The 26306-nt window shown below is 39.5% G+C and overlaps 2 protein-coding genes across 2 annotated transcripts in view; one reads left to right on the top strand and one right to left on the bottom strand.

The window, feature by feature from the left end:
• The window catches only part of TCTE1 (t-complex-associated-testis-expressed 1), a 190377-nt gene that overhangs the window by 64621 nt on the left and 99450 nt on the right, over positions 1-26306 (top strand). The gene's annotated exons all lie outside the window — the stretch shown is intronic.
• LOC128658220 (histone-binding protein N1/N2-like) lies at positions 5613-7802 on the bottom strand. Its single transcript, XM_053712753.1, is given in 2 exon segments — positions 5613-6456; positions 6458-7802. Coding segments are annotated over 2 exon segments (2070 nt in total). The 5' UTR covers positions 7778-7802; the 3' UTR covers positions 5613-5706.

Here is a 26306-nt window from a genome sequence, read left to right as displayed (position 1 = left end):
AGACTGTGTAGACCTCTTGCTTTAGAATTTGTCCTGTATGCATCTAATAAAGAATGAGGGAAAGGAATCTATCAACACCCCATGCTGAAAGATATTCTTAAGGCTTGGGGAGCTTCTATGAGAGTGCTATCAATAAAAACAAAAACAAACTCTAAATGGCTTCTGCTAGTAGGGAACACTCAATTTTCACCAGGTTTAAAATACAAAGCTTTTCAGCGATGGAAAGAACATAATTTAACTAATTTAGGACATCTTTGTAACCGGAGAACTAAACAGACACTCAAATTTGAGGAACTCCAAGAGCTATATCAAATTCCAAGTAAAGATAGTTTTCATTTTATACAAGCAAAACATTACTTAAAATCATTTATCCGAAAGGATCCAGATTTATTTTTTCAAAAGCATCCACTTTTAGACCACCCTAAAATTAAGATGAGGCCACTTTCAGTTATTTATGAAACACTTCTATCTGCATTGGAGCCAAGTCAGCTAGAGGTATTATACAGCAAGTGGGAAAAACATCTAACCATTTGCAGGGAAGATAAAACTATACAAACTAGTCTGGGGAATATCTATAAACTGGATAGCTCAATGGCTATGAGAGAATCACACTTTAGGCTTATGCATCAAGATTATTTAACCCCCAAAAGAGTTCAGAAATGGAACAAAGAAATAGAGAATAAATGTATAAAATGCTCTAAAAATAACCCAGATTTACTTCATATGGTATATGAATGCCCTAAACAGTTACAACTTTGGTTAAGAGTAGGATTTTGCTTAAAGCGTATTCTCAAAATAAAGATCAAAATAAAGATCAGCAGTAAATGTAATATTCCTTACCAACTCCCCATTTTGGGGAGGGAACAGTTGATTTGTACAAAAAGTGATCTTGAAAACAAGATCACTGATCTTTAAGCACTGGATTAACAACAAACCCCCAAATGTTAACCAACTTAAGAAGGTATTGATGAAAGAGGTAATACTGGAAGCATATGACTATGAGGTTTAGCTCAAGCAAAATGGATAAGTTTACCAGCATTTGGGGAACTTTTATTGAGTCTATGGGAGCAGATTACGCAAAACAAATTAATCGGATTATAAAAATCTGTAAATCGTAAGAAATTTCTCTTTGGGGTTGGAGGAGGGGGCTTGGAGGAGGGATAGCAATAATATAAGAACTTAGAATTTCTTTCTTTTTCACTTTTTTTTTTCTTTTCTCTTTCTATGCATTTCCCTTGCTGAGTGCAGACGGTATTAGAGGTAACCCCTTATGCAATATTAGGCCTAGGGATAAAGATCAATATACAAGGAACGAGTATGAAAGTACATTTTTATATGTAAATTTTGTATGTTGCTATGAAAATTAGCACTTTTTGGAATTTTGTATTGTCAAAAAATAAATAAAGAATTTAAAAAAAAAAAAAAAAAGAGAGAGGAGGAGCCTTTTATAGGTTGGTCACAGAATAAATTAAAGGGCCAGTACGTATCGTTAAGGTATGAAAACAGAATCCTGACACAAGTTCCCATACCGACATTGTACTATCCTTCCTGAGAACTCACGGGTGGAAGGTAAATCTGGAAAAAAGTTCCTTAATCCCGAAAGCAAGGGTGACTTTCTTGGGAACTAATCGATTCTATATCCATGAGGATTTTTCTGACAGAGGTTGGGAAATCAAAGATTCTAGATACCTGTCAAGCCCAGTGCATGGAAGTAATCGGGCTGATGGTGGCGGCAATGGACATCATCCCGTTTGCTTGGTTTCACTTCAGACCTCTGTAGTTAAACATGCTCAGGCTGTGGAATGGAGATTATGCAGACTTGTCTCCTCGAATAACCCTGGAGCAGGAGACAAGGGATTCACTTCAATATTGGTTGTCTCTGGATCATCTATCCCAGGGAACATGCTTTCGCAGACCATTCTGGGTGATTGTGACAACAGATGCCGGCCTTCTAGGGTGGGGAGCTGTCTGGGGTCCTCTAAAGGCTCAGGGAGTGTGGATTAGGCGGAGTCTGTTCTTCCTATAAACATCCTGGAACTGAGAGCAATCTTCAATGCTCTTCTGGCCTGGCCTCAGTTGGCTTTGGCCCAGTTCATCAGGTTCAAGACGGACAACATAACGACAGTGGCTTACATCAATCATCAGGGAGGAACGAGGAGTTCCTTAGCGATGACAGAGGTAGCCAAGATAATCCGGTTGGCGGAGGCTCATTCTTGCCATCTGTCAGAGATCCACATACCAGGGGTGGACAACTGGGAGGCTGATTTTCTGAGCAGGCAGACTTTTCATCCAGGAGAGTGGGAACTCCATCCGGAAGTATTCTCCAACCTGATCCTTAAATGGGGTTGGCCGGAGTTAGATCTCATGGCATCTCGTCAGAATGCCAAGCTCCCGAGATACGGGTCGAGGTCCAGGGATCCTCAGGCGGAACTGATAGATGCTCTAGCAGTTCCTTGGTCCTCCAGCCTAGCATATCTTTTTCCCCCGTTTGCTCTTCTTCCTCGGGTCATTGCTCAAATCAAACAGGAGAAGGCATCAGTGATCCTCATTGCTTTTGCGTGGCCTCGCAGGATTTGGTATGCCAATCTGGTGGACATGTCATCCCTGCCACCTTTGAGACTGCCATTGAGGAAGGATCTTCTCATTCAAGGACCCTTCCTTCATCCAAATCTAATTTCTCTTAAGCTGACTGCTTGGAGATTGAACGCTTAATTCTATCCAAGCGGGGTTTTTCTGATTCGGTCATAGAGACCTTGATTCAGGCGCGTAAGCCTGTAACTAGAAAGATTTACTATAAGATATGGCGTAAATATCTTTATTGGTGTGAATCCAAGGGCTACTCATGGTTAGGATTCCCAGAATTTTGTCTTTTCTCTAAGAAGGATTGGAGAAGGGTTTATCGGCAAGTTCCCTAAAGGGTCAGATCTCTGCTTTATCTATTTTGTTACACAATTGTATGGCTGCTGTTCCAGATGTTCAATCCTTTTGTCAGGCCTTGGTTAGGATCAGGCCTGTGTTCAAACCGGTTACTCCTCCATGGAGTCTGAATTTAGTTCTTAAGGTTCTTCAAGGGGCTCCGTTTGAGCCTATGAATTCCTTAGATATTAAGTTGTTATCTTGGAAAGTTTTATTTCTTGTTGCTTTTTCTTCAGCTCGAAGAGTGCCTGAGCTTTCAGCGTTGCAATACAATTTGGCTTACCTTATTTTCCATTCGGATAAGGTAGTTTTATGTACTAAACTAGGGTTCCTTCCTAAGATTGTTTCAGACAGGAACATTAATCAGGAGATTGTTGTTCCTTCTTTGTGTCCTTATCCTTCTTCTTTATCCTTCTTCTTCTCCGAAGGAAAGGCTTCTGCATAATTTGGATGTAGTCCGTGCTTTAAAGTTCTACTTACAACCAACTAAGGACATTTGGCAGTCTTCTTCTCTGTTCTTAATTTTTTCTGGAAAACGTAAGGGTCAGAAAGCTACGGCTACCTCTTTCTTTTTGTTTAAGGAGTATCAACCGCTTTGCAAATGAGACTGCTGGACAGCACCCTCCTGAAAGAATTACGGCTCGATCCACTAGGGTGGTTGCTTCCTCATGGGCATTCAAAAATTAAGCTTCTGTGGAACAGATTTTCAAGGCTGCAACTTGGTCTTCTCTTCACACTTTTTCTAAATTTTACAAATTTGATACTTTTGCCTCGGCTGATGCTGTTTTTGGGAGAAAGGTTCTTCAAGCAGTAGTGCCTTCTGTTTAGGTTCCCTGTCTTGTCCCTCCCTTATCATCCGTACTCTAGCTTAGTATTGTAATCCCACAAGTTGTGTCTTTAAAAAGAAAAGAAAATTTATGCTTACCTGATAAATTTGTTTCTTTTTAGACACGATGAGTCCATGGCCTGCCCTGTTATTTTTAAGACAGGGTGTTCTTGATTGTAAGCTTCATACACCTCTGCACTTTGGCTTTTCCTTTCTCTTCCTAACTTCGGTTCGAATGACTGGAGTGGGAGGGAAGGGTGGAGCTATTTAACAGCTCTGCTGTGGTGCTCTTTGCCTTCTCCTGCTGACCAGGAGGCGATATCCCACAAGTAAGGATGATGATCCGTGGACTCATTGTGTCTAAAAAGAAATACATTTATCAGGTAAGCATACATTTTCTTTTTTAGACGGCTTCCTTGTTAATTTCTTCTTCTGGCACCTCTATACCCTAATGTTTCTACTGCTTTTCCTTGTTCCCTCGGCCGTATGACTGGGAGAATAGGGGAAGTGGGTGGGATATTTATAGCCTTTGGCTGGGGTGTCTTTGCCTCCTCCTGGTGTCCAGGTTTTGATATTTCCAACAGTTATGAATGAAGTTGTGGACTATCCCTGCCAGGTAGGAAAGGAATTTATCTTGTAAGCATAAATTTCATTTTGTTTCCCGAGTCACATGCAGGCTCAGTAGATGAATGATCTTTAGACTCAGTCACATGTAGGCTCAGTAGATGAATGATCTATAGACTCAGTCACATGTAGGCTCAGTAGATGAATGATCTATAGACTCAGTCACATGTAGGCTCAGTAGATGGATGATCTATAGACTAAGAGAGTCACATGTAGGCTCAGTAGATGAATGATCTATAGACTCAGTCACATTTAGGCTCAGTAGATGGGTGATCTATTGACTAAGAGAGTCACATGTAGGCTCAGTAGATGAATGATCTATAGACTCAAATAGTCACATGTAGGCTCAGCAGATAAATTATCTATAGACTCAGAGAGTCACATGTAGGCTCAGTAGATGGATGATCTATTGACTCAGATAGTCACATGTAGGCTCAGTAGATAAATGATCTATAGACTCAGTCACATGTAGGCTCAGTAGATGAATGATCTATTGACTCAGTCACATGTAGGCTCAGTAGATGGATGATCTATAGACTCAGTCACATTTAGACTAAGTAGATGGATGATCTATAGACTCAGTCACATGTAGGCTCAGTAGATGAATGATTTATAGACTCAGTCACATGTAGGCTCAGTAGATGAATGATCTATAGACTCAGTCACATTTAGGCTCAGTAGATGGATGATCTATAGACTCAGTCACATTTAGGCTCAGTAGATGGATGATCTATAGACTCAGAGTCACATGTAGGCTCAGCAGATAAATTATAGACTCAGAGAGTCACATGTAGGCTCAGTAGATGGATGATCTATTGACTCAGATAGTCACATGTAGGCTCAGTAGATAAATGATCTATAGACTTAGTCACATGTAGGCTCAGTAGATGAATGATCTATAGACTAAGAGAGTCACATTGAAAAGAAAAGGGGGGACCAACGGCACTACATAAGTGTGAATAATATATTGTTATTTTTAACCGTCTGTTTCCCACTATTATACCAAGGGAATTCGTCCCTGTAATAGAGTTTTATGGGATAGAAAAGGTGTTATGTAGTAATGCACTAACAAAATTAGCCCAGAAGAGGAAAGAGCTCTATCAAGAAAAAGACTACATATATAGCACTCAGGAGGTTAATATGATATGCACCATCATAAATAAATAACACTAACGTACTGCAACTGCTGAGGTAACTGTTCTCACTAAGTGAGCAAGATGGCTCTACGTTTAAACTTAACTTTTTTTTTTTTACAGCTTTAATTAACCTTTATTAACTTTACAAAAGACGTTCTGAACCAAAGTGGAAAAACTTATATACAAAAATATTCTGTCCATTCATCACGCAGTACTCTCCACAGCTCCAGTCTCCATGGGCGTCTGCTTATCTGCCTCTTCAGCTTTCTCTGCTTCTTCATTAGTAGGTACTACAGCATCTCCACTGCCTGCTCCATTTTCAACCAGTTCTGGTTTTGGTTTCTTAGCTTCGCTGTCTTTTAGGGGACTCTCCTCTTCTGGTTTCCTCTTTTTCCTGACCAGATGGGAAATATCTGATACACAGTTGGTTGCAGGTACAGTGTTCTCCTTTTCCACAGAGATAGCAGAAGAAGTGCTTCCATTTTCTTGTGAAAATCCAGATGATCCAGCCAGAGTTTCTTTAAGTGCTATTTCTGTTGTCTTTGCAGTTTTCTGCGCTTCTTTTGAATCTTCAATTTTCTCCTTAATATCAGGGAGCAAGCCTTTCAGTTCATCCATTTCCTTTTGGATGTCTGCAGTAGGTTCTTCCCCAGCTTTATTTTTCTGCTCTGTTAGTACAGCCATCCTCTTTTCGATCACCTCCACAGACTGGTTAAAGTGAGAAATTGCCTCTTCATGCTTGCTACTGTATTGGTAGGCCAAACCAAGCTGGTAATGGGTCTCTGCAAGAAGTCTGTCATGTTCTTCAAAGTGTTCTTTCTGGATGTTTAGACATGCAAGAAAATCGTCCACTGCTTGGGAATAGTTTTCTGACTCAACGCTGACTTCACCTAGTTTTAGGTGTGCCTGAGCAGCTTTTAACTGAGCTTCTTTGGTCTTCTGTCTTTGAAAAATTACTTTTTGATAAGTCCAACATTTCCCAAGCAAGCTGCAGATTTCCAACATCATCCTCTTCATTTTCTTTTTCTTCAGATCCTTCAGCCTCTTCTTCAGAGCCCTCCTCTTCTTCAGCATCCATCTGTTCTTGGTCTTCATTTGTCTTTTCCTCAGCTTGCTTCTCACTTTTACTAGGCTCTAGGTCTTTTGAAGCAGCTTCAGAGTCACCATCCTTGGTTTCAGATTCTTTGACTGAATTTTCTTCCTTTGCCTCAGAAGAATCCACAACTACTTTTGCATCCACCTCTTTAGTTTTTTCTTCACCTTGCTCTACTGCTTCTGTTTCCTGCTTTTCACTCTCAAGTTTGTCAGCTTTTTCATCAGTCTTTGTCTTCACTGGCTTACCTGCTTCTGCAGATTCTTCAGGTTTATTGCTTTCAGTCTTAGTTGACTCAGGTTTGCTTTCAGTCTTTGAGTCTTCAGGTTTAATGCTTTCAGCCTTAGCTGCCTCAGGTTTGCTGTCATTCTTTGATTCTTCAGGTTTGCTTTCGTCCTTTGATGCCTCAGGTTTGCTTTCATCTTTTGATTCTTCAAGTTGGCTTACATCCTTTGATGCCTCAGGTTTGCTTTCAGTCTTAGTTGCTTCGGGTTTGCTTTCATCTTTTGATTTTTCAAGTTTGCTTTCATCCTTTGATGACTCAGGTTGGTTTTTGGTCTTTGACAACTCCGGTTTATTGCTTTCAGTCTTTGAATCTTCAGGTTTATCTTCCTCCATTTCTGCATCTTTTTCCTCACTTTCTGGTACATCACCATTGCTTTCCTTTGTCTCCATGTCAACATCTTCCTTTGGTTTGCTTTCAGCTTCAGCATGTCCATTGGTTGGTTTTGCTTCATCTTCAGCCATTGCATCGTAAACCTGCTCTCTCAACTGCTCCCTTTCTTTCTCATCAAGATTATCTGCACTTGGAATATTGGGATCTTCCTTCTCACCCTCTTCCTCCTCTTCTGGCATTCCTTCTAGGGCATTACCAAGTACAACATTCTCCATTTTCGCTAATTCAAGAAGACTAATTCCATAAGCAAAAAATGCTTCCGCACACTCATCAGCTGTCTCCCCATGTTTCTTTGCTAGAAGGCCGCTTGCCTCTTGGAATGCATTTACAGCAGCACGGATGTCTTTCATAACCAGATGCCTGTGTCCTGCACCAAGTAGTTGTTTGGCTTCAGCATCCACATCAACTTCTTCAGACTTTTCTGTTGAGGTTGACTGTGCAGCAGTCTCTTCCATCCTCTCAGGCTTTTTAGGGATAATAGCATCGGTTACGGTTTTATCAGCCATGATAGAAGGACAGCTAACAAGCACCACGGGGAGACGGCTGAAAGAAAAGACTGAAAATGGCAGCTCAAAACTTAACTTTTATTGGTACTGATTACACATAAAATAAAGAAAAATATAAAGTTAAAAGCACACCCAGGAGCTTCCAAAAGACCCAAGTTAAATTGACTGAATAGATTATAACCCAACAATTATAGTAAACTATTTTGTGTATAGAGAATACACTTCATTCATAGTATGTCAGAAGGTTGAGGGGGGGATTACAGCTACTGATAAAGAAAGAACACACAGTATTCCCTAACAGAGTGTAGTGGAATATATCAAGTAACAACTGAAATTAGAGTTTGTGTAGACACAATGTAACTAAGTAGAGTAGTTGAACTTGTAGCTAAAATATTATTGACTCAATAGTCAGACTAGTGACTAACTTCAAATTGGCACAGTTAAATATTGCGTATGCAATAATGCTATTCACTTACAATAGTGAGCGTGACTGACTTGACAGTATTACGTATCTTATAAGATTGTTTAAAATTAAGAAACCCCAGGAGTTATAATATAATCCTAAATTGGTTGTTATATGTAGGTCTCCATGTTAGGTAGATTCCTTCTGTGACATAGCATAGAGTTAATATGTTGAATGGGAAAAATTCCCTTGCAAAGTAAGATGTTATTAAAGGATATGTCTCAAAAGAGCTGAATAAGGCTAATATATAGCGACCTGGTTGGTACCTGTAGCTAACTTTTGTAAGCAGCACCAGTTCTAAAATTATTACGAACTGGTATTGGTCATATCCTATATAGAGTTAATTGTTTGTAAAATTCGTGAGTATATCAGCTGGAGGAAAATTCCTATACTCATTGCGGTTGTTACCAAAGATCTAAAGGGATCATGTGTAACTCAACATGGGTTGGTGTAGTATATACGCAGCCACTGATGTTTTTGCCAATATTGAATGTGGACATCCGAAAATTAAAGGAATTAAATCTTCATTGACTACAATAAATAAGTAGCTAAATCATTCATTTCTCTTGTAAGATGTATCGAGTCCACGGATTCATCCTTTACTTGTGGGATATTCTCCTTCCCAACAGGAAGTGGCAAAGAGAGCACACAGCAGAGCTGTCCATATAGCTCCCCCTCTAGCTCCACTCCCCAGTCATTCTCTTTGCCGGCTTTAAGCAATGGAAGGGTAAAGTGAATGTGGTGTTAGAATTGTAGTTTTTATTTTCTACAAGCAAGAGTTTGTTATTTTAAATGGTACCGGTGTGTACTATTTACTCTCTAGCAGAAAGGTGATGAAGATTTCTGCAGGGAGGAAGATGATTTTAGCATGTTGTAATTAAAATCCACTGCTGTTCCCACACAGGACTGAGGAGTGCAAGAAAACTTCAGTTGGGGGGAACGGTTTGCAGGTTAGGCTGCAATAAGGTATGTTCAGTCATTTATTTCTAGACAAGACTGTGATAATGCTAGAAAAGACTGTTAATATCCCCATGAGGGAAGGGTAAGCTGTATTCAGAGACTAAGTATGGAATTTCCAGCTTACATAACAGGGCTAGTTTATGCTGGTTGACACTATTTTCATAGCAAGCGGTTTTTATTGAAAATATCGTTTTTTGAGACACTTTGAAGGTTCCTTTGGTTTTCTTTCAGGGGTTGTTACCCACATGGCTATTACTAAAACACTTGGGAGTGTTTCTTTAGGCCTCACAGGCACCGTAGTGAGGTGGGAGGGGCCTAATTTCGCGCCTCAGATGCGCAGTTATATTTGACTAGAAGTTCAGGCTGTTTCACATGGAGGGTCCTGCTGCAGTTTGAGGGCCTATAAGAAGCTTTTCCCCCACAAATCTGGTTCCCAAGGGCAGGTAGGGCCACAGCAGAGCTGTGGCAAGGTGCTGAACGTTTTTTTAACCGGTTTTCTGGCTTATTGTCGATCCGGTTTGGGCATTAAGGGAATCTTACCAATGATCCAGGAGGGTCAATATATGACCACCGTGGATTTAAAGGATACGTATCTGCACATTCCTATCCACAAAGATCATCACCAGTTTCTCAGGTTCGCCTTTCTGGACAAGCATTACCAGTTTGTGGCTCTTCCTTTTGGGTTGGCCACAGCTCCCAGAATTTTCACAAAGGTGCTAGGGTCCCTCCTGGCGGTTCTAAAACCGCGGGGCATAGCAGTGGCGCCTTATCTAGACGACATCTTAATTCAGGCGTCGACTTTCCAAAGAGCCAAGTCTCACACGGAAATTGTATTGGCCTTTCTGAGGTCTCACGGGTGGAAGGTGAACATCAAAAAGAGTTCTCTCTCCCCTCTCACAAGAGTTTCCTTCCTAGGAACTCTGATAGACTCAGTAGAAATGAAAATATTTCTGACGTAGGTCAGAAAGTTAAAACTCTTAACCACTTGCCGAGTCCTTCATTCCATTCCTCGGCCATCTGTAGCTCAGTGCATGGAGACAATCGGACTAATAGTAGCGGCAATGGACATAGTTCCTTTTGCACGGATTCACCTCAGACCACTGCAACTATGCATGCTCAAACAGTGGAATGGGGATTATGCAGATTTGTCTCCTCAAATACAGCTGGACCAGGAGACCAGAGATTCTCTTCTCTGGTGGTTGTCTCAGGATCACCTGTCTCAGGGAATGTGTTTCCGCAGACCAGAGTGGATCATCGTAACGACCGACGCCAGTCTGTTGGGCTGGGGTGCAGTCTGGGACTCCCTGAAAGCTCAGGGCTTATGGTCTCGGGAAGAAGCTCTTCTCCCGATAAACATTCTGGAACTGAGGGCGATATTCAACGCGCTTCAGGCATGGCCTTAGCTAGCTGCGGCCAAATTCATCAGATTTCAGTCGGACAACATCACAACTGTAGCTTACGCCAATCATCAAGAGGGAACAAGGAGTTCCCTAGCTATGACGGAAGTAACCAAAATAAACAGGTGGGCGGAGGATCACTCTTGCCATCTCTCAGCAATTCACATCCCAGGAGTAGACAACTGGGAGGCGGATTTTCTAAGTCGTCAGACTTTTCACCCGGGGGAGTGGGAACTCCACCCGGAGGTATTTTCCCAGCTGACTCAGCTATGGGGCACTCCAGAATTGGATCTGATGGCGTCCCGTCAGAACACCAAACTTCCTCTTTACGGGTCCAGGTCCCGGGATCCCCAGGCGGTGCTGATAGATGCTCTAGCAGCGCCTTGGTCCTTCAATCTGGCCTATGTTTTTCCACCGTTTCCTCTCCTCCCTCGTCTGGTTGCCAGAATCAAGCAGGAGAGGGCTTCGAAGAAGGAACGTCTGTTACACAATCTTGATGTGGTTCGTGCTTTAAAGTTCTATTTACAAGCAACTAAGGATTTCAGACAAACACCTTCATTGTTTGTTATCTATTCTGGTAAGAGGAGAGGTCAGAAGGCGACTGCTACCTCTCTTTCCTTTTGGCTGAAAAGCATCATCCGTTTGGCCTATGAGACTGCTGGCCAGCAGCCTCCTGAAAGAATTACTGCTCATTCTACCAGAGCAGTGGCTTCCACATGGGCTTTTAAAAATGAGGCTTCTGTTGAACAGATTTGTAAGGCAGCGACTTGGTCTTCGCTGCATACTTTTCTTTCATGTAATTAGCAAGAGTCCATGAGCTAGTGACGTATGGGATATACATTCCTACCAGGAGGGGCAAAGTTTCCCAAACCTCAAAATGCCTATAAATACACCCCTCACCACACCCACAAATCAGTTTTACAAACTTTGCCTCCTATGGAGGTGGTGAAGTAAGTTTGTGCTAGATTCTACGTTGATATGCGCTCCGCAGCAGGTTGGAGCCCGGTTTTCCTCTCAGCGTGCAGTGAATGTCAGAGGGATGTGAGGAGAGTATTGCCTATTTGAATTCAATGATCTCCTTCTACGGGGTCTATTTCATAGGTTCTCTGTTATCGGTCGTAGAGATTCATCTCTTACCTCCCTTTTCAGATCGACGATATACTCTTATATATATATATACCATTACCTCTGCTGATTTTCGTTTCAGTACTGGTTTGGCTTTCTACAACATGTAGATGAGTGTCCTGGGGTAAGTAAGTCCTATTTTCTGTGACACTCTAAGCTATGGTTGGGCACTTTTTTAAAGTTCTAAATATATGTATTCAAACATTTATTTGCCTTGACTCAGGATGTTCAACATTCCTTATTTCAGACAGTCAGTTTCATATTTGGGATAATGCATTTGAATAAATCATTTTTTTCTTACCTTAAAATTTGACTTTTCCCTGTGGGCTGTTAGGCTCGCGGGGGCTGAAAATGCTTCATTTTATTGCGTCATTCTTGGCGCAGACTTTTTTGGCGCAAATTTTTTTTCTGTTTCCGGCGTCATACGTGTCGCCGGAAGTTGCGTCATTTTTGACGTTCTTTTGCGCCAAAAGTGTCGGCGTTCCGGATGTGGCGTCACTATTGTCTCCACATTATTTAAGTCTCATTATTTATTGCTTCTGGTTGCTAGAAGCTTGTTCACTGGCATTTTTTCCCATTCCTGAAACTGTCATTTAAGGAATTTGATAAATTTTGCTTTATATGTTGTTTTTTCTATTACATATTGCAAGATGTCCCACGTTGAAACTGAGTCAGAAGATACTTCTGGAAAATCGCTGCCTGGTGCTGGAGCTACCAAAGCTAAGTGTATCTGCTGTAAACTTTTGGTAGCTATTCCTCCAGCTGTTGTTTATATTGAATGTCATGAAAAACTTGTTAATGCAGATAATATTTCCTTTAGTAAAGTTACATTACCTGTTGCTGTTCCGTCAACATCTAATACTCAGAGTGTTCCTGTTAACATAAGAGATTTTGTTTCTAAATCCATTAAGAAGGCTATGTCTGTTATTCCTCCTTCTAGTAAACGCAAAAAGTCTTTTAAAACTTCTCATTTTTCAGATGAATTTTTAAATGAACATCATCATTCTGATTCTGATAATGGTTCTTCTGGTTCAGAGGATTCTGTCTCAGAGGTTGATGCTGATAAATCTTCGTATTTATTTAAAATGGAATTTATTCGTTCTTTACTTATGTCCTAATTGCATTAGAAATTGAGGATTCTGGTCCTCTTGATACTAAATCTAAACGTTTAGATAAGGTTTTTAAATCTCCTGTAGTTATTCCAGAAGTTTTTCCTGTTCCTGGTGCTATTTCTGAAGTAATTTTCAGGGAATGGAATAATTTGGGTAATTCATTTACTCCTTCTAAACGTTTTAAGCAATTATATCCGGTGCCATCTGACAGATTAGAGTTTTGGGACAAAATCCCTAAGGTTGATGGGGCTGTCTCTACTCTTGCTAAGCGTACTACTATTCCTACGGCAGATGGTACTTCCTTTAAGGATCCTTTAGATAGGAAAATTGAATCCTTTCTAAGAAAAGCTTACTTGTGTTCAGGTAATCTTCTTAGACCTGCTATATCTTTAGCGGATGTTGCTGCAGCTTCAACTTTTTGGTTAGAAGCTTTAGCGCAACAAGTATCAGATCATAATTCTCATAGCATTATTATTCTTCTTCAACATGCTAATAATTTTATTTGGGATGCCATCTTTGATATCATTAGAGTTGATGTCAGGTATATGTCTCTAGCTATTTTAGCTAGAAGAGCTTTATGGCTTAAAACTTGGAATGCTGATATGTCTTCTAAGTCTACTCTGCTTTCCCTTTCTTTCCAGGGTAATAAATTATTTGGTTCTCAGTTGGATTCTATTATCTCAACTGTTACTGGAGGGAAAGGAACTTTTTTACCACAGGATAAAAAATCTAAAGGTAAATTTAGGTCTAATAATCATTTTCGTTCCTTTCGTCACAACAAGGAACAAAAGCCTGATCCTTCATCCTCAGGAGCGGTATCAGTTTGGAAACCATCTCCAGTCTGGAATAAATCCAAGCCTTTTAGAAAATCAAAGCCAGCTCCTAAGTCCACATGAAGGTGCGGCCCTCATTCCAGCTCAGCTGGTAGGGGGCAGATTACGTTTTTTCAAAGAAATTTGGATCAATTCTGTTCACAATCTTTGGATTCAGAACATTGTTTCAGAAGGGTACAGAATTGGCTTCAAGATAAGGCCTCCTGCAAAGAGATTTTTTCTTTCCCGTGTCCCAGTAAATCCAGCGAAGGCTCAAGCATTTCTGAAATGTGTTTCAGATCTAGAGTTGGCTGGAGTAATTATGCCAGTTCCAGTTCTGGAACAGGGGCTGGGGTTTTATTCAAATCTCTTCATTGTAACAAAGAAGGAGAATTCCTTCAGACCAGTTCTGGATCTAAAAATATTGAATCGTTATGTAAGGATACCAACATTCAAAATGGTAACTGTAAGGACTATCCTGCCTTTTGTTCAGCAAGGGCATTATATGTCTACAATAGATTTACAGGATGCATATCTGCATATTCCGATTCATCCAGATCACTATCAGTTTCTGAGATTCTCTTTCCTAGACAAGCATTACCAGTTTGTGGCTCTGCCGTTTGGCCTAGCAACAGCTCCAAGAATTTTTACAAAGGTTCTCGGTGCCCTTCTGTCTGTAATCAAAGAACAGGGTATTGTGGTATTTCCTTATTTGGACGATATCTTGGTACTTGCTCAGTCTTCACATTTAGCAGAATCTCATACGAATCGACTTGTGTTGTTTCTTCAAGATCATGGTTGGAGGATCAATTTACCAAAAAGTTAATTGATTCCTCAGACAAGGGTAACCTTTTTAGGTTTCCAGATAGATTCAGTGTCCATGACTCTATCTTTGACAGACAAGAGACGTCTAAAATTGATATCAGCTTGTCGAAACCTTCAGTCACATCGGACGCGATCCCCTTTGCTCGTTTTCACATGCGACCTCTTCAGCTCTGTATGCTGAACCAGTGGTGCAGGGATTACACAAAGATATCTCAATTAATATCTTTAAAACCGATTGTACGACACTCTCTGACGTGGTGGACAGATCACCATCGTTTAGTTCAGGGGGCTTCTTTTGTTCTTCCGACCTGGACTGTAATTTCAACAGATGCAAGTCTGACAGGTTGGGGAGCTGTTTGGGGGTCTCTGACAGCACAAGGGGTTTGGGAATCTCAGGAGGTGAGATTACCGATCAATATTTTGGAACTCCGTGCAATTTTCAGAGCTCTTCAGTCTTGGCCTCTTCTAAAGAGAGAATCGTTCATTTGTTTTCAGACAGACAATGTTACAACTGTGGCATACATCAATCATCAAGGAGGGACTCACAGTCCTCTGGCTATGAAAGAAGTATCTCGAATTCTGATATGGGCGGAATCCAGCTCCTGTCTAGTTTCTGCGGTTCATATCCCAGGTATAGACAATTGGGAAGCGGATTATCTCAGTCGCCAAACATTGCATCCGGGCGAATGGTCTCTTCAGCCAGAGGTATTTCTTCAGATTGTTCAAATGTGGGGACCTCCAGAAATAGATCTGATGGCCTCTCATCTAAACAAGAAACTTCCCAGGTATCTGTCCAGATCCAGGGATCCTCAAGCGGAAGCAGTGGATGCATTGTCACTTCCTTGGACGTATCATCCTGCCTATATCTTTCCGCCTCTAGTTCTTCTTCCAAGAGTAATCTCCAAGATTCTGAAGGAATGCTCGTTTGTTCTGCTGGTAGCTCCAGCATGGCTTCACAGGTTTTGGTATGCGGATCTTGTCCGGATGGCCTCTTGCCAACCGTGGACTCTTCCGTTAAGACCAGACCTTCTGTCGCAAGGTCCTTTTTTCCATCAGGATCTCAAATCCTTAAATTTGAAGGTATGGAGATTGAACGCTTGATTCTTAGTCAAAGAGGTTTCTCTGACTCTGTGATTAATACTATGTTACAGGTTCGTAAATCTGTATCTAGGGAGATATATTATAGAGTCTGGAAGACTTATATTTCTTGGTGTCTTTCTCATCATTTTTCCTGGCATTCTTTTAGAATTCCGAGAATTTTACAGTTTCTTCAGGATGGTTTGGATAAAGGTTTGTCTGCAAGTTCCTTGAAAGGACAAATCTCTGCTCTTTCTGTTCTTTTTCACAGAAAGATTGCTAATCTTCCTGATATTCATTGTTTTGTACAAGCTTTGGTTCGTATAAAACCTGTCATTAAGTCAATTTCTCCTCCTTGGAGTTTGAATTTGGTTCTGGGGGCTCTTCAAGCTCCTCCGTTTGAATCTATGCATTCATTGGACATTAAATTACTTTCTTGGAAAGTTTTGTTCCTTTTGGCCATCTCTTCTGCCAGAAGAGTTTCTGAATTATCTGCTCTTTCTTGTGAGTCTCCTTTTCTGATTTTTCACCAGGATAAGGCGGTGTTGCGAACTTTTTAAATTTTTACCTAAGGTTGTGAATTCCAACAACATTAGTAGAGAAATTGTGGTTCCTTCATTATGTCCTAATCCTAAGAATTCTAAGGAGAAATCACTACATTCTTTGGATGTAGTTAGAGCTTTGAAATATTATGTTGAAGCTACTAAGAATTTCCGAAAGACTTCTAGTCTATTTGTTATCTTTTCCGGTTCTAGGAAAGGTCAGAAGGCCTCTGCCATTTCTTTGGCATCTTGGTTAAAATCTTTAATTCATCATGCTTATGTCGAGTCAGGTAAAACTCCGCCTCAAAGGATTACAGCTCATTCTACTAGGTCTGTTTCTACTTCCTGGGCGTTTAGGAATGAAGCTTCGGTTGATCAGATTTGCAAAGCAGCAACTTGGTCTTCTTTGCATACTTTTACTAAATTCTACCATTTTGATGTGTTTTCTTCTTCTGAAGCTGTTTTTGGTAGAAAAATACTTCAGGCAGCTGTTTCAGTTTGAATCTTCTGCTTATAATTTCAGTTTTTTTCATTATAAAATTTAAACTTTATTTTGGGTGTGGATTATTTTTCAGCGGAATTGGCTGTCTTTATTTTATCCCTCCCTCTCTAGTGACTCTTGCGTGGAAAGATCCACATCTTGGGTAGTCATTATCCCATACGTCACTAGCTCATGGACTCTTGCTAATTACATGAAAGAAACATAATTTATGTAAGAACTTACCTGATAAATTCATTTCTTTCATATTAGCAAGAGTCCATGAGGCCCACCCTTTTTGTGGTGGTTATGATTTTTTTGTATAAAGCACAATTGTTCCAATTCCTTATTTTTTATGCTTTCGCACTTTTTTCTTATCACCCCACTTCTTGGCTATTCGTTAAACTGATTTGTGGGTGTGGTGAGGGGTGTATTTATAGGCATTTTGAGGTTTGGGAAACTTTGCCCCTCCTGGTAGGAATGTATATCCCATACGTCACTAGCTCATGGACTCTTGCTAATATGAAAGAAATGAATTTATCAGGTAAGTTCTTACATAAATTATGTTTTTCCAAATTTTACAAATTCGATACTTTTGCTTCTTCGGAGGCTATTTTTGGGAGAAAGGTTTTACAAGCAGTGGTGCCTTCCGTTTAAGGTACCTGTCTTGTTCCCTCCCTTCATCCGTGTCCTAAAGCTTTGGTATTGGTATCCCACAAGTAAAGGATGAATCCGTGGACTCTATACATCTTACAAGAGAAAACAGAATTCATGCTTACCTGATAAATTACTTTCTCTTGTGATGTATCGAGTCCACGGCCCGCCCTGGCTATTAAGTCAGGTAACTTTTTTGTTTAAACTACAGTCACCACTGCACCCTATGGTTTTTCCTTTTTCTTCCTAACCTTCGGTCGAATGACTGGGGGGGTGGAGCTAAAGGGGGAGCTATATGGACATCTCTGCTGTGTGCTCTCTTTGCCACTTCTTGTTGGGAAGTAGAATATCCCACAAGTAAAGGATGAATCCGTGGACTCGATACATCACAAGAGAAAGTAATTTATCAGGTAAGCATAAATTCTGTTTTTATAGTATTAATTACCCCTTGTGGTCTGATATAGTTCCCTTTTAAAGCAAGTTAGTATATTGCAATAAGGGTAATGCCGCTGTGTTCACTACTTCAAAAGATAAAGCGTGTGTCTCTGAATCAAATTAAATTCCACCTTGACATAAAAACTGTTAGTTGCTGCTGTGTGGAGGAGCTGTAGCAAGTTAGTCCACAGCACTTCAAGAGTTGAACAACTTGTATTTAGGTGTTAATTCGTACTGCTACATAATTGTTACTAAATAGTTGAAAAGATAGGAGAGCGCTAAATTATGCAAATGTTTGCTAGGACTCCTAACTTTAAATCCACAGTTTAAGTAAAACAATACCGGTTATTAAAGGTCTGTTAAACTCACACATTGCAAGTTCGATAGAATATAATTTAACTAGTGAAAGTATAGGAGAATGCTGAGTTGTGCATATATCTGCTAGGACTCCTCACCTTAAATCCACAATTTAAGTAAAGCGATACCTGTTATTAAAGGTCTGTTAAACTCGCACATACAATTTGGTTAGATTTCTGTCTTAACTAATATGTCTTCCAAATAGGAAACAGACAGATTATCTAGGCAATAAAAGAGAGTAACTGACTTAAATGCTGTTTTCGAAAATCCCTCAACCAGTACTACAAATAACCAAGATATGAATGAACCAAACTCTTAATGAGATCCATAAATTGATGTACAAGCAAGATAAACTGTGGTGGAATCATTACTTTTTCGAAAAATACATTGAACTTAAATTGATTCCTAGAGGGTTAAGAATCCAACTGTTTCCAGCTTTCGAATTCCGTAACCCTGAACATCATACAGAACGGGAAACAGCTCTTTCAGAATCATCAGCTAAATTAATGCAGATACTGATCAAACATGATAAGGCTGAGTATGACATACTGGAAACCAAAATTCAGGAATTAAATACTAAATTACAGGAGTTTGAAACACTTAAAGAATTCGAATCAACATACAAACAATACCAAAAAGAATTGGATAAATATGAGGAGGAAATAAAACTAAACAAGGAAAATTATCTAGGGACAAAACAGATTATGCCAATAACAGAGTTTACAAATGGAAAAAGAAATGTAATACTAACAACAACAAACCCTCTAAGGTAACCATCGTTCAGAGTGACATCTCTGATACTGAAGGGGAAGATTCTGAAACACATGAATCAGATAGTGAACCATCAATCCCTATTTCAGATAGTCATATGAGAATCACGCGAGGTAAAAGAGGATTTTTTTTTAGGAGGAAATGCCTCTTCAAACCTAGACACACCAGAAGAGGCAGGTGGCAAACCAAAAAGAAACAACAGGAGTCAACCACACAACAAAACACAAAAAAAGGGCTGGATACCATACCAGAAACCTCCAAGCCCGTTTTCTCAGATGAAAAAGACGCACTGAGAATCATTAATTTGTCTCCTAACTAAAGAATATATACAAGTACTTACAAAAGGCATGATGTTTTGTCCCACTCCCCTAATGGACCAATTTGAAACAATCAAAGATGTCCAATTATTTATCCGAAAAATTGCCCTGAAAAGATTCTACTCTAAAAAAACTCTGACTAACCCAAGTGATGTGAATCTTTTGTCAGATGATGAAAGAAACACTCTTGAAAACTTAGAAACTCTTCTCTCAGAAAGTGAAACAATCAGTGTGGTTCCTTCTGTAATGGGGATAACAGATAATTGGCGAAATAAAATTTAGAACAAATCTTCATTCATGCCCACAATATATCAATGTTCCCAACTACAGGTTTTTAATGACATTGTCTGTGAAAAAATACTACAAATCACAGACAATAACAATAAAAAACTAATCAGAAATTAACATTCAAAGAATGGAGAGCCCTAAAACACATGCAATCATGGCATGACGTTATCATAAGAAACTCTGATAAGTGGGGGGACATGGTATTATGGCCTCTTAATATGTACAGATTAGAAACAGATAAACAGTTAAGAGACTCCTCTTGCTATTCAAAATTGGGATATAACCCTACTCAAGAATATCTGATTCTGTACATGAATTTGATACAAGGAGCCAAAAATGGAGCCAAAAATGACATCATTATTAACGCAAAGGAATTCCAATTCCTCAAAGTAACAAATCCTACAGTAGCTACCTTTTATCTAATCCCCAAGATCCACAAAAACAAAAATCATCCTCCCGGTCGACCCATTGTGTCAGGGATTAATAGTCTCACTGAGAGAGCAAGCCAATATATTGACTTCAGACTTAGGAATTATCTGACACAAATTACATCTTATGTCCAAGACACTACTGATGTCCTAATACGTTTAAATAATATTCATATCTCAGCAAATACTTGGATAGTCACAGCTGATGTAGAATCACTATACACATGTATTAAACATGAGTTAGGATTAGAGGCAGTCAATTGGTTCTTAACCATGGGATCTGAAGAAGATAATAGCCACGATGAGTTTGTTTTACAATTATTAAAATTTGTACTCAAACATAATTATTTCACTTTTAACAACGGCTTTTTTCTACAAACAAGAGGAACTGCTATCGGCACTGCATGTGCCCCAACCTACACCAATTTATTTCTAGGCTGGTGGGAGCAGAAATATGTTTTCTCAGATACAAACTCTCATATTCTGGATAAAATTCCCCTCTGGATACGGTACATAGATGATATGCTCTTCCTATGGGAGGGCACTAAAGAAGATCTAGATCTATTTCTCCAAAATCTGAATAAAAATCTGCTTAACATCAAACTAACCTATGATGCCAGTTTAACTACAGTCAACTTTCTGGATTTAGAGATAAGTAAAACTGTAGAAGGAACTCTCTCTATGGATGTTCATAGAAAACCAACAGCGACAAACAGTGTTCTGCACAGTACAAGTGCACATGCACCAAATACAATCCAAGCTCTCCCTACGGGGGAATTCCTCAGAATGAGGAGAAACTGCTCCTCAGATATGAACTACCACAAGAGAGCAAAAGAACTCACAGCAAGATTATTAGCGTGAGGTTACAGCAAAAGGGCAATTAAAAAAGCAGAACACAGAGCAAGATCTACTAATAGAAATTAACTTCTACAGAAAAATGTGATCAAATCAGATTCATTTCTACCTATAATCCAGCAAGTTCAAGAATAAAAAATATTCTACAAGATAACTGGCACATCTTATTATCAGATCCTATTCTAAAAAATATACTAGGTGATAAAATCCAAACAGGATATAGAAGAAGTAGAAACTTAAAAGATCTCATCAGTCCAAGTCACCTGGACAGTACAAAAACACCAAGTGGCTTTACCACTGGCTCCTTTAAATGCGGAACGTATTGGACATGCAGTTTCATGCTGAAAGTACACAAAATACAAGACCTCTTTAATAAAAGCCATACAATCAACTCACATATCAACTGCCAAACAAAAGGGATAATTTGTGCATTAAAATGTAAATGCAATTTATACTACATTGGCATGTCAACCAGAAAAATTAGAGTCAGATTGCAAGAACATCTAAGAAACATTAAAAATGCAGCTAAAGACCAACACGCAGGCAAACAGCTAACCTCAGTTGCGAGACATTTTTTTGATAAACACAATTCCAGACAAAGTGACCTAAAGTGCTTTGAGTTACAAAAAATAAAACTTGGAATTAGAGGAGGAAATCTGGAAAAAAAAGTTGTTACAAGCTGAAAGTAAATGGATTTTCTTAATGAATTCAGTACAACCATCAGGCCTTAATGAGTACAATAATTTCTCACCCTTTTTATAGCCAATCAATAGCTTTCATTAGGCTAACCACCCTAGGACTCTAGAGCAGTCAACCTAGCCGGGCACTTGCACACTCTTGTGGCATCTGCCAATTTCAATGGGCAGTAATTTAACAAAAAATATACTCTTTAGGTCTATTTAAACTATCTTGTATGAGATGAACTGGGCCCTAAGATTAACTAGCAATACTTACGTTAGTGTTTGATATGTCACTTCTGTATATGTAAAAATATATCATATAAAAATTCCTTCACTAGAATTTCCCCATTACCCCTTCCTCCAATTTTTTTCACTTATTTTTTCTTCTTTCACAATATTGGGTTTATTATACAATTCACATTAATTTTCATATTACCTTTTCTAGTCACTCACTTTTGTGATAATCAATAATGGCAACCCCGTACACACATTTCACACACACATTGACAACATCATAATCTTTAATATTGAATATCAGGGAATAAAACTCCCCCCCCACACACCTTTTTGATCAATCGATATCGTTTATTGGAATTTTTTCACCTACTATGGTTTACACAATGTATCATTTCATTTAATACTTGGTCTATTTATTTCTATATTGTTTCACATGTTTAGCACAGCACTAGTCTAAGTTCACTTTTTTCACTATGAAATCCAATGATGTAAGCTAATAATCGTATATTTCAGACTTAGGATCTGTATACTTAGAGCTTGATCACGGAATATCTATTCAGTAGCTACAATACTGCCAGCTTAAGTAGGACATCATATAATTTAAATGCATCCGAATAACATATTGCTCAAATACAGTTGTTTACAAAATACCTGATATTAACCCTTTAAGGACACAGCTTTCAGTTTGCTCAATTGTTTTATGATGGAAAAATTCCGTCATATGTCCTTAAGAGGTTAAACATAATTATTACGGATGCCCAATCATCTTGTAACACAGGCCATTGCGGTTCTAAGATAGGCGAGTCCACGATGATGTCATTATTAGGGTGGGACTTATTGTCCTTTAAGAACCAGTAAGTGAGCGCCGCGCTCACCCTTTGAAAAAGCCATTAGGGCGAAACATGTTAGGGACGTTAGGGCAATGGTGAGGAGTCCTGGAGCTCCTGTATTTTAGATTGCCTCAGGGAGCTTTTGTTTAATACGCTAACAATAAACCCTCATATTGATCTAATGTTAACTATGGTCGTAGCCAAGTGTTCTTCTATATATATATATAGTTTATACTGCTCTAATGTGAGGAGCCACATTGATTTAACTTATACTGCTATGATTGAAAACTCTACCGAATAAGTGTGCAGGTCAATTCACTGTCACTAGTTTAACTATATCCTATCGGACTTGCAATGTGCGAGTTTAACAGACCTTTAATAACAGGTATCACTTTACTTGAATTGTGGATTTAAGGTGAGGAGTCCTAGCAGATATATGCACAGCTCGGCATTCTCCTATACTTTCACTAGTTAAATTATATTCTATATATACATTTGCATAATTTAGCGCTCTCCTATCTTTTCAACTATTTAGTAACAATTATGTAGCAGTACGAATTAACACCTAAATACAAGTTGTTCAACTCTTGAAGTGCTGTGGACTAACTTGCTACAGCTCCTCCACACAGCAGCAACTAACAGTTTTTATGTCAAGGTGGAATGTAATTTGATTCAGAGACACACGCTTTATCTTTTGAAGTAGTGAACACAGCGGCATTACCCTTATTGCAATATACTAACTTGCTTTTAGAAGGGAACTATATCAGACCACAAGGGGTAATTAATACTATAAAATGAATGATTTAGCTACTTATTTATTGTAGTCAATGAGGATTTAATTCCTTTAATATTCGGATGTCCATATTCAATATTGGCAAAAACATCAGTGGCTGCGTATATACTACACCAACCCATGTTGAGTTACACATGATCCCTTTAGATCTTTGGTAACAACTGCAATGAGTATAGGAATTTTCCTCCAGCTGATATACTCACGTATTTTACAAATGATTAACTCTATATAGGATATGACCAATACCAGTTTGTAATAATTTTTTAACTGGTTCGGCTTACAAAAGTTAGCTGCAGGTACCAACCAGGTCGCTACATATTAGCCTTATTCAGCTCTTTTGAGACATAGGGGCATATGTATCAAGCTCCTAATGGAGCTTGATGCCCTGTGTTTCTGGTGAGCCTGCAGGCTCGCCAGAAACAGCAGTTATGAAGCCGCTGTCACAAAGACCGCTGCTCCATAACCTGTCCGCCTGCTCTGAGCAGGCGCACAGACATCGCCGCAATTCAACCCGATCGAGTACGATTGGGTTGATTGACACCTCTCTGCTGGCGGCCGATTGGCCACGAGTCTGCAGGGTGCGGCGTTGCACCTGCAGCTCACTAGTGAGCTGCTGGTGCAATGCTGAATACGGCGAGCGTATTGCTCGCCGTATTCAGCAATGTCTGTTGGACCTGATCCGCACTGTCGGATCAGGTCCGACAGACATGGATAACTAGAGGCCATATCCTTTAATAACATCTATCAATGCAGTATATGCATGCTGTTACTTTACAAGAAAATTTTTCCCATTCAATGTATTAACTCTATGCTATGTCACAGAAGGAATCTACCTAACATGGAGACCTACATATAACAACCAATTTAGGATTATATTTTAACTCCTGGGGTTTCTTAGTTTTAAACAATCTTATAAGATACGTAATACTGTTAAGTCAGTCACGCTCACTATTGTAAGTGAATAGCATTATTGCATACGCAATATTTAACTGTGCCAATTTGAAGTTAGTCACTAGTCTGACTATTGAGTCAATAATATTTTAGTTACAAGTTCAACTACTCTACTTAGTTACATTGTGTCTACACAAACTCTAATTTCAGTTGTTACTTGATATATTCCACTACACTCTGTTAGGGAATACCGTGTGTTCTTTCTTTATCAGTAGCTGTAATCCACCCCTCAACCTTCTGACATACTATATGAAGTGTATTCTAGCTTCTCTATACACAAAGTAGTTTACTATAATTGTTGGGTTATAATCTATTCAGTCAATTTAACTTGGGTCTTTTGAAAGCTCCTGCGTGCACTTTTAACTTTATATTTTTCTTTATTTTATGTGTAATCAGTACCAATAAAAGTTAAGTTTTAACGTAGAGCCATCTTGCTCACTTAGTGAGAACAGTTACCTCAGCAGTTACAGTACGTTAGTGTTATTTATTTATGATGGTGCATATCATAATAACCTCCTGAGTGCTATATATGCAGTCTTTTCCTTGATAGAACTCTTTCCTCTTCTGGGCTAATTTTGTTAAGAGAGTCACATGTAGGCTCATTAGATGAATGATCTATAGACCCAGTCACATGTAGGCTCAGATAAATTATCTATAGACTCAGAGAGTCACATGTAGGCTCAGTAGATAGATGATCTATTGACTCAGAGAGTCACATTTAGGCTCAGTAGTTGAATGATCTATAGACTCAGTCATATGTAGGCTCAGTAGATGAATGATCTATAGACTAAGAGAGTCACATGTAGGCTCATTAGATGAATGATCTATAGACTAAGAGAGTCACATGTAGGCTCAGTAGATGAATGATCTATAGACTCAGAGAGTCACACGTAGGCTCATTAGATGAATGATCTATAGACTAAGAGAGTCACATGCAGGCTCAGTAGTTGAATGATCTATAGACTCAGTCATATGTAGGCTCAGTAGATGAATGATCTATAGACTAAGAGAGTCACATGTAGGCTCAGTAGATGAATGATCTATATAACTTAGAGGGTCACATGTAGGCTCAGTAGATGGATGATCTATTGACTCAGATAGTCACATGTAGGCTCAGTAGATGAATGATCTTTAGGGGCCTATTTATGAAAGGCCTGTCGGACATGATCCGACATTGCAGATCATATCAGACCGACCTCGCTGAATGCGGAGAGCAATATGCTCTCCGCATTCAGCATTGCACCAGCAGCTCTATTGAACTGCTGGTGCAACACTGCCCCCTGCAGATTTGCGGCCAATCGGCTGCTAGCAGGGGGTATCAATCAACCTGGTTGAATTGCGGCAATGTCTGTCCGCCACCTCAGAGCAGACGGACAGGTTGTGGAGCAGCGGTCTTTAGACCGCTGCTTCATAACTGGTGTTTCTGGCGAGTCTGAAGGCTTGCCAGAAACACGGGGCTTCAAGCTCCATAAGCAGCTTGATAGATATGCCCCATAGACTCAGTCACATGTAGGCTCATTAGATGAATGATCTATAGACTCAGAGAGTCACATGTAGGCTCAGTAGATAGAAGATCTATTAAATCAGAGAGTCACATGTATGCTCAGTAGATGAATGATCTATAGACTAAGAGAGTCGCATGTAGGCTCAGTAGATGGATGATCTATTGACTCAGTCACATGTAGGCTCATTAGATGAATGATCTATAGACTAAGAGAGTCACATGTAGGCTCAGTAGATGAATGATCTATAGACTCAGAGAGTCACACGTAGGCTCATTAGATGAATGATCTATAGACTAAGAGAGTAACATGCAGGCTCAGTAGTTGAATGCTCTATAGACTCAGTCATATGTAGGCTCAGTAGATGAATGATTTATAGACTAAGAGTCACATGTAGGCTCAGTAGTTGAATGATCTATAGACTCAGTCACATGTAGGCTCAGTAGATGAATGATCTATAGACACAGAGTAACATGTAGGCTCAGTAGATAAATGATCTATAGACACAGTCACATGTAGGCTCAGTAGATGAATGATCTATAGACACAGTCACATGTAGGCTCAGTAGATGAATGATCTATAGACTCAGTCACATGTAGGCTCAGTAGATGAATGATCTATAGACACAGAGAGTAACATG

The sequence above is a fragment of the Bombina bombina genome, chromosome 4, assembly GCF_027579735.1.
Source record: "Bombina bombina isolate aBomBom1 chromosome 4, aBomBom1.pri, whole genome shotgun sequence".
In the NCBI taxonomy this organism is placed as follows: Eukaryota; Metazoa; Chordata; class Amphibia; order Anura; family Bombinatoridae; genus Bombina; species Bombina bombina.
Note: the sequence above shows the minus strand (reverse complement) of the source record. Positions and strands in the feature narration are given on the sequence as shown.